The sequence below is a fragment of the Melanaphis sacchari genome, unplaced genomic scaffold (assembly GCF_002803265.2).
Source record: "Melanaphis sacchari strain LSU unplaced genomic scaffold, SCAv2.0 Contig444_pilon_pilon, whole genome shotgun sequence".
In the NCBI taxonomy this organism is placed as follows: domain Eukaryota; kingdom Metazoa; phylum Arthropoda; class Insecta; order Hemiptera; family Aphididae; genus Melanaphis; species Melanaphis sacchari.
The window spans coordinates 27,363-37,093 of record NW_020271289.1 but is presented as its reverse complement, the minus strand read 5'-3'; the positions used below and the strand labels follow the sequence as shown (position 1 = coordinate 37,093).

At 28.8% G+C, this 9,731-nt stretch overlaps 2 protein-coding genes across 2 annotated transcripts; one reads left to right on the top strand and one right to left on the bottom strand.

Moving 5' to 3' along the window:
* Window positions 1-42: 42 nt before the first annotated feature.
* LOC112597901 (methyltransferase-like protein 17, mitochondrial) lies at window positions 43-7,148 on the top strand. The gene is made up of 9 exons (XM_025344129.1): window positions 43-163; window positions 288-447; window positions 543-677; window positions 1,180-1,447; window positions 1,893-2,061; window positions 2,138-2,356; window positions 2,440-2,578; window positions 2,646-2,784; window positions 6,899-7,148. Exons 1-9 carry the CDS (start codon window positions 128-130, stop codon window positions 6,987-6,989), a joined length of 1,356 nt encoding a protein of 451 aa, XP_025199914.1. The 5' UTR covers window positions 43-127; the 3' UTR covers window positions 6,990-7,148.
* Window positions 6,976-9,185, bottom strand: LOC112597902 (28S ribosomal protein S35, mitochondrial). Its single transcript, XM_025344130.1, has 6 exons — window positions 8,906-9,185; window positions 8,632-8,722; window positions 8,182-8,533; window positions 7,464-7,643; window positions 7,174-7,375; window positions 6,976-7,112 (listed from the first exon to the last, which is right to left on the bottom strand). The coding sequence occupies exons 1-6, from the start codon at window positions 9,009-9,011 to the stop codon at window positions 7,036-7,038; spliced, it is 1,008 nt and encodes a 335-aa protein (XP_025199915.1). The 5' UTR covers window positions 9,012-9,185; the 3' UTR covers window positions 6,976-7,035.
* Between the last annotated feature and the right edge of the window lie 546 nt (window positions 9,186-9,731).

The window sequence follows — 9,731 nt, the reverse complement described above, 5'->3', positions numbered from 1 at the left end:
AACGTCAATGCCGCCGCCGGTTAATAACTGATAAGAGTTTGATACAGTGCGCAGGGGACCTCAATTTTGAATTTTTGTATGTCCAAATAGGTAGTAGGCACCCAACTCAGCGACACACGAATACACGATGTCTAGTTGCCGCGTAGCTTTTCTCAAGAGATCTGTAAGTACAAGCGATTTACGAATAAAATTCATATCATGATAGCCATAGGACAACTATAATCTCGTAATGATTTAACATCGGTTTTTTTTTCCTTTGTATCTATTAAATTTATTTGCGTTTTTAGTACACGACTAAAACGAAATTGAGAACCATATTCAATGAAGATGTGCGTCAGATGATATTACGTGAAGAAGTCAAACCTAGGAAACACCCTGGAAGATGTTACCTCAATGCCAAACCTTTACCAGATGACTTGACTAATACTGTCCTAAAAATTATTAAAGGTTAAACTTTAAATATACATATATTATGACATACCTTTTTATTTATTTTTAATATAAAATTGAAGACAATCTTTTATTGCAATGTTATGTTTTAGACAGTGGACAGTTGAAAAATGTGATGAGTGATGGACAGCTACTATTAAACTATCTGTATAGCAGACACAGTCCTGTTGAGCAGAGTGAATTAATGGAAAAAAAGCTACAAAATAAAATTGAATTGGAAAAAAAATGTATGTATCTATATTTTGATTAAATAAGAATATTGTTTGCGTGTAACATTAGTGTTGTAATGTATTTGTGTGAAAATATTATTAGATAATTGTATCTTAAAATACTTTACTAGTAATTTATATTACATATTTTCTTTTCTTTAACAATTTCCAATATCTGTACAGTAAATTGTATAGTTTTTGTTCGACAATCATAATTTATCAAGTAAGATATAATGAATTTCACTCTTCAATATTTACATTAAATTAATTCATCAGACTTACTGATAATTATATAAAAAAAAAATCTTTATAGATAGTAAAATGTACAAAATTAGTTTAAAAGTATATTAAAAAAATATTTTATCTGATGGTCATTGATAATTATTAGTTATATATTGTTAAGTATAAAGTATTTAAAATTATATTTTTAATACTCTTTGAAAAGTATTGTTTATTAAACTGAATGTCAAAATTATTTATTTTCTATATTAATTATAAAGATCAAAATATGAGGTTTTAGATTACAATGAAAACATGAATGAAGAGCAACAAATAAAATTTGAGAAATTCATAAACAACCGGGTTGAAAAACTTGTTGCTCAACGGACATATAATTGGAAACCAATTGATTATAGCAACAAACATGTATGCCATCAGTATCTGCTATCTCGTATTGCTCCAGAGTATAACGTCATAAAGACATTATTTAGTGAATTAAAACAGAGAGATCCGAATTTTGCACCTGAATCTCTTTTTGATTTTGGTTCTGGTATTGGTACAGTTACCTTGTACGTTTCTTTTACTTATTTTACTAAGGAAGACGTCAGCGTAACATATTATTGTCTATCTATCATGTACTGCTTATAACAAAACCAAATTTTACAAAACTCATTTAGTAGTCAGCCAGAAAAAAATAGGTGAGTTTAATATATGAAAATATTTACTTAGAAGGTCATAATGTATAGCTACATTTTTAGTTTTTTCAATATTAGTTAGAATAACTTCAGTTAATTGTAGATGAAATATTGAAAAAAAAATCAGTTAGACACTAATGCAATACTTAGTAAATATTGTAATAGGTCATATAATTTCTCCTTTTAGCAGAAGTACAAAGAGTGGTTTTTTTTACTAATGGGTATTTGAAAAATAAATATAGCTAATGTTACGCTGACATTATCTTAGAGCTTTCTTTAAAGTTAATTATTTTATTTTGATTCTTTAAAATGTTTATAGAAATGCAAAAAATATCTGGGGAAACTCATTAAAAGAGTATTATTGTGTGGACACTTCATCAACTATGAATGATCTGGCAAAACTTATTTTGCAAGAGGGGAATCCAAATAATGAAAATATATTGCCTAAAGGTCTGTTTTATAGACAATTTTTACCAGCATCACCAAACGTATGGACTACATTATATTATATTATATTAATTTTGTATTTACAATTAATAATTTCTTGTCTAATATTGTTCTTAGTTGAAGTTTGATCTTGTCGTATCTGCATACAGTATGTTTGAACTACCAGACATTAAAACTCGGTTTGAGACACTTTTAAATTTATGGAACAAGACTAAAAAATATATTGTACTCATTGAAATTGGAACGAAGGCTGGATTCAATTTGATAAATGAAGCCAGAGACCTTCTCTTAGAAATATCTTCACAAAACAATACAAAAAGTCATGTATTTTCACCGGTAACATTTTAATAACTGCTATTATAGGATTTAAAATTTCTAATCATAATTAGTTGTTTTACCAGTTATTTTATTTGTTATAGTGCCCTCACGAACATTCTTGTCCGCGTTATGATACTGACGACACACCTTGTAATTTTGAAGTATCTTATTATAAACCAAAGATAGCTCAACAATCTGTAATCAAACGAGAACTTTTTTCATATGTTATAATAAAAAAAGGTTAGTAAATATTTTTCAACCTAGGTTGGCAATTATTATTTTAACAGACATTTTTTAATCATTATAGGAAAGAGGCCAAACACAGACGAACAGTGGCCACGTATAGTGAGACCAGTTTTAGTACGTTCAAAGCATTCCATCTGTCGATTGTGCACAAGCAGTGGTAAACTGCAAGAAATTATATTTACTGCTTCCAAAAACGGAAAGTATGTAATTTAAATTCTATAATCAAGTAAATTATTCATATGTTGATTTTAGGTATTAGAATATCAGATTATAAAATAATCGAGTATTTAAATATCAAGTTTTATTTGATGGTCATAATTTAAAATTAACTTAAACATTCTATTGAGTAAATTGTGCAGATATAAACTTGCATTTAATAAGATTTCATAATATTTATTTAGAAAAAACAAATTTATAGTTTTTTTTAATTTTAATAATTTATAGTTATGAATTATATTTCATACACATAGTTATTTATTATGTTTAATAATTGTTTGAAATACATTTTATAAAAAATGTAGGAAATAAGTTAAATAAATAAAATTATAAATCACTATCATACTAATCAGCTGTAGAAAATATAAAGGTTTAATGGTAGGTACAATTAATACATGGGTAAATAATTTAGTAGTATAACTAGTATCACAACATTCACCTGGAGCCCACAACTGGTACATGACCTATTATTTGGTCTTGTAAATGCTTAATTTATAATTAAAACATTTTTAGTAAAAATGTTGTATAAGTCAAATTTGAATACCAAAGCTATTAATACTATGTTTATTGAATTAAATGTATTAAATACTTACTATTATAGATATTTTAGTTGGTAATTAACACATTTTAGAAATGCATGCATTTAATAAAATAAAATCATGATAATGGATGGCTTCTAAATTATTCTTTATCCTAAGGCTAAAAAATTACTGTTTATAATAATGTGGTTGTACAATTTAAATGTTTTTCAAAGTTTCAAGCTATAATCTACTATTACTTTAACATGTTTATGTTATCTGAAATAATATAATTTAACTATGGTCTTTGAATTTTTGTTTGCATTGAAACAATACTATAAAATATAAAAAAAAAAATTGTTTAAAAAAATATATAAAATTAAAATGTTTATTTAATTATTAAATCATCAATTAGGTACTTGATATATAAATAAAAAATGTTTTTAATAAAATTTCTACACTTAAATGATTTTTTCATAACATTTTATAGTTTATAATAGTTTCCTTTAAGATGATAGTTTTTTGTTCGAAAAAATATTATTGTATACTTTTATAGGGTTTCTAGGACAGCATAAAAAATTTAATTTACTTCAATATACAGACAAAATTGATATTAATAAATTGAAAACTATGATACATATAAGGATTACCTGATTACTTACACAAAATCCAAAATAATTAAATACAAAATTATATAATTGTTAATTATATTCAAATCCACGGTCCAATTTGTACCTATATTATATATATTACTCATTTAAAATGTTTAAGTAAATTGTTATTTTTTTTCTTATTTTAATACTCAATGTGAATTGGAAATCGCAGATTAGTAGGTATTATATTTTCAACTCGACGTAATAAATAAAATAAAAAACTCGCATAGAGTTTATGGATTAGTAAATAGAAAAAATACAAATAAATTTACAATCGTCTCATTTAATACATTTACATCGTAAAAAGCACTGACGCAGCATCGTTAATAGGTTACTACTAAACTTATACCACCGTCAACAGACTGTCTACTGGTCAGGGTCGTTATAAAAGATCGCGGCGACCACTATTCAAAAGATTTCAATTGATCGAGTATGCACGCGTCAAACGCAGGTCAAATTCTAGTCTTTAAAAACGATTTCTGGTACCAGGATTTGATAAGGGTAAAGGACTGTGGGAACGCAACAGGACGGCAACCCCAACTGTTCATGAGTTCCGGGTACCAGAAATTATTTTTCGTGTCGCATGCGTGTTCCGACGACGACATCACTCAAACTCCCAACGTGTATCACGACCGTATAAATTCCTAAGTTCCTGGTACCAAAAGTCGTTTATCGAGCTCACCTCGGTCATGGTTGTCAGTCAATTTCATTTCAATTGAAAACATTTTTTTAACCATCTAATCATAATATTATTATTTCTAAATTATAAATAATAACATATTATAAATTAATGTTAATATATTTACTCAGACTTGCTGGTATTACCCTAAATCCGGTGAAATCGCGTGTTTTTGAACCGCCATTTACAAATTTCTTGTGGGTTGGTGGGTAAAAACCCATCAAAATGAGCATGATGTTCACTAAACGTATTTTAGTGATTGGCACGATTAATGCGAAATTTTTTCTTTTTTTACGTCTTTACATTTTTATTTGTACAATTTGTAAAAAATATTTTTGACAATAAGAACAAGAGAAAGGTTAAAGTATCGCTCAACTCAAAAATTCAATTATTATTTTATTAATATATCATATAAAATAGGGACAATAGAGTCTAACCAGAACACTTAAATAATTCGTTTGTGACTATTCCTACACAATAATCATGGCAATATTTATCCATTTCTAGTTTAACATTGAATAACTGCTATTGAACTTTTTCATTTTTTTCGAATAAACTAATCAAATATGTTTATACAACAGTACTTCATACTTCATTTTTTATGTTTATACAAAAGTACTTCATACTTTATTTTTCTTTCCATTCGTAAAATGTATGTTGCATTGTCAACCAAATGTTGTGTGTTTCTGCATTTGAAATTTTAATAATTTTATTTCTGTGTTGGTTGGGTTGCCATTCGTCCGATTTTGCCGGGACACTACTGGTTTTCACTATACAGTCCCGATATTTTTCAACTCCCGGCCGGGAGATGGATGTGTACCAATTTCTCATAATTAGTCCCGAATTGTTGTAATGCGTAAATAACTAAAAATAAATAAATGTCGAAAAATTTGGAAATAGCTGAAGACGATTATTCAATGTTTTATAGCGATATTTATAAAATTTTGTTTTCATACTATAATACCTGATTTGCATAATATACATTATGGCTAAAAAAAAATTTCGACGAATGTTTTTGGAAGGGGAGAATATAATAGTGTCCCAGCTTGTAATTTTTTATAAATGGCAACCCTATCTGTTGGGTGTTTCTTGATTTTATTTCTGTGTGTAGTGTTCTCTTATGAGCACATCGTATAATCACATTTTTATATCAACAATATATTTTCAGTTATTTAGGAAATCGATTTTAAAAAACGAAGTATTCTTACATTTGCTATAGTCTTCTATATTTAGATTTAATAATTATATTTTATTGTGTAATACCAATTTAATCGGGTGCTATATATTATATTCGTGTATGTTGAAAAAGAAATTTTCAACTTGTATTGATAAAAGCAGACACCTCCCATGGTATTATCTTTCAGTGATTTTCCCTACCTAAATAATTCCTGAAAGATAATTATTGAGTTAAATACCTAGATTTCCCCTTGACAAAACACTAACTTGGACCACCTAAATTAAATCAAAAAGAACATTCTGATGGGCTCAGATGGTGGGTAGTTTTTATTAAACTAATAATATAGGTACTAATTTTAAAACTTTTGTTTACACATGTATTATTATGTTAGTGACATGCACTTTATAAGTTTACGGGTTATACCTAAGTCTTTAAATATCTCATAATATTACATTTCAAGATAACACCACACTAGCATGTATTGTTTCCATTTTACAATTGTATGACATCAAATTTGGATTTAGCAATTTCAATTTTGCAAATTATTGATAATAGAGAAATTTACCTATTATTAAACTTAATAGTAAAAATTTTCTGTTTTCATTAGTTATGTAATTGTATTTTTTAAGTAAGTTATGAGTATGTAAAATATTTTAATAAAAAATTTCCCATAAAATTTTGTGTAAAAAAACTAATATTCTTTCCTGCAAGTTTGACAATACATAAATCAATTTACTCTATTTTTATAGTTTATTACGCAAAACTGAAACTACTGAACACAAATTTTCCATGTTGTACATTTATAAGATAGATACATGGTAGACATATATATATAGTCCTATTGAATAGTCTATAGCACTTAAACACTTTTTATGTTAATATAACCATTATATATTTATTGTTATATATCTAAATTATTCTATTTACAATAAGATAATGGTAGATAATTTGAATAGAAAAAAAAGTCAATAATAAATTAATGAATCCGTTTGTTTTTCTACCATGTTTTTAGTTAATAATTATTATCATATTTATACTTTAATAATGAACTTGTTTTCCTTCATTTCACAGATCCCTTTTTTGGTGTGCCCGATCAAGTAAATGGGGCGACAGATTGCCAATAGTAATCAAAGAAGAAGAAGATGTAGTCAAGTCTGAATAAAATTAATTTTATTGTACAAAATAACAAATATCTAATTTTAAATTTTCTAAGACTGTATATTTTGAGGTAATACCACAGCAAGCACAGCTTCCTTGTATTTATTCAAAGTGTATGTATCTTCGCCTAAAAATATAAGATATTTTATTGAAATGTGATCAATTTTTTAGTTAAATGTTAGTTTTACCATTGTTTAATAATTCTGTAACGGCTTCTTTGTATTTCTGTCCCACTACATCATCATCAATAGAATGTGATTTTACATCATCGTCAGAAACCTTTTGTGGCCATCGAGTTAATGTAACATAGGCTCTTTTTGATGGATTGTTTTCCCAAATGTAATGTTCCATGTCTGCTTCTTGTTTTTGTCGTTCCCATTCCTCAAAGGTCTGTAATAAAAATCAGTTGTACAAAACGACTTGTTTTGGTTTTTTATAAGCATATTAAAGTATAAATAATAAATATCTAATATCTTACATTAGATTCATGGTACAAGGCTGTGAGAACATAAACTCCGTAATCATAGTTTTGTTTCCTCGTTGGACAACGGTCAGTGACAATAGTAAGTATATCAGATTCTTCATCATATCTGTCTCCAACCAACCTGATCATTTTGTCTCTGGCATGTTTATCCAAATTAAACGTGCTTAGTTTGATCTAGTAAACAAAACAATACATTTATGAGTCTATGAATGAAAAAATTACAAATTTATTTTATCTTCACAGAACCTATATAATAGTACTAATAATAAAAGTACTATTTTCAGAAATGAATATCGAGCAAGCAAATTGACAGTAGTTCAAGACAGAAGATTATATTGAATATATTATTGTATGAGGGTCAATGTAAAAAATCTATTGATTTGCTTAGTTACATAGCCAAAATAAAAATTAATGAAATCACTATAAAATTGATCCAATGTATTAATAATTGATAGCTCCAGCATGGTAAAGCACACTTTCTAATCTCAGTATGTTATTATTACACGGTTAGATAATTTTCATATCATTTAAAAATGGAAAATATAATTATCTCTTATATTGGGATATGTTGTTTATAAATATTGTAAAAAATAATAGGTAGGTACTGCAACATCACATACTTAATTAAAAAAAGCAGAAAATACTGTAGATATACATATAATAAGATGGTATTAATAGTATTATTACCAAAATCACAAAAATCGCTACATACTTTGATTGTAACTACTCTGGCTTTTGGATCTTTGATTGTCGGTGATGAATGACAATAATCTGTTGTTATTGTAGTCATTGGGAAATGTCTATCACAATCTTCATCGGTTTCTAAACCTTTAGGCCATTCGGTACAAAACTGTTTTAAAGCACTACAATGTTTTTTAACTGCTGGTGGTGTAAGATGCAGAAAATTTGGAATTTTCATTAGTTCAGCATTGCCATATTTTCCGGGTGATGCTCTTTTAGGATCATACCCTTGTCGTACTGCTAATGGCACAGTAGCCGGATGAAATGTTCTAGGACCGGGCCATACATTAGACCAATCTTGATCGACAGGCATACTTAAAGCTCTGAAATAATCAAATAATTGGTGTAATCAATGTGTATTTATTATTTTAACACAAATCGATAAATAATAATTGTTAACATTATTATATTAGGTACCTACCTGGGCGGTAAAGTGATGGTCTTGATGTATTTTTTCTTCGCATCGGGCACAAAAGCTTTTTTCTTCAAGTCCAAGACTCTGAACTTTTTGTCTGCAACAAGACATCGGTAAATAACTGATGTTAATTTTCGGGGCAAAAAACTGCGACGAAACGAAAAGGCGAGCCAGTTTACAGTCGAACTATAATCGTCGTCACGTCGCAGTGCTCCGGGTCGCCGACACCGATTCTCGACGAGACGAATTAATTAATACTAACTATTTAATAGTAACTCACCCACAGGTACAGCTCTGGTCGAACACCAAACCCGGGCAGGATAGAAACCATTAGGCGGCATCATCACACCCGTCGTACGTCGCAACGCCGTTTGTAACGCGGACATGATATTATTTTATTTTTGTCGTCCGTACGATACAATGACGTATATCGTGAGCTCTAAGTCCGAGTGTTTTAGTTGATTTTTCATTCGGTATTCAACGTTCCAACGGGACGACGACCGGCAGACGATCGGCTCACGGACAGTCGTCCAGCCGCGATTTATGGTCACTGATTGATAACGACTAAGAGTTTGATAACAAAAAAACTTCGGGGCGAAGCAACGTTTGCTCGATCGCGGGCCCAACATTCTCCTTTCGATCATAATATTATTGTAATGCACAGCACACACGTTTGTCTGAATCGGAATAAAATTGTTCGCGTGGTATAAAAAGTTAACAATTTGTTTGGACAGATAGCGCAGCTTATTTCAAAACACTTACGCGACGTCACGAGAGCACAGTTTATTTTACTTTTTATAAATCATTTATGAATAATTAATAATTATTGTTTATCGTACAGTTTTCGGGAGCGATTATAAATAATGTTAAAACTGTACGTACCCAAGTGGATACGCCACAGCCCACAGATTAATAGTAAACTGCTATAATATTATAATGTGTGTACCGTCGGAGTACAACGGCACGATCGTTTCAGGTGATCGCATTAACATATAGTAATATGCAGAATAGATATCACAGTTACTAATTACCTATCTACTTTTAATTAAGGATCCCATACGTCCGTATTTTGTGCTATCATCCCGTATTGGAATAAAGCGTATCGG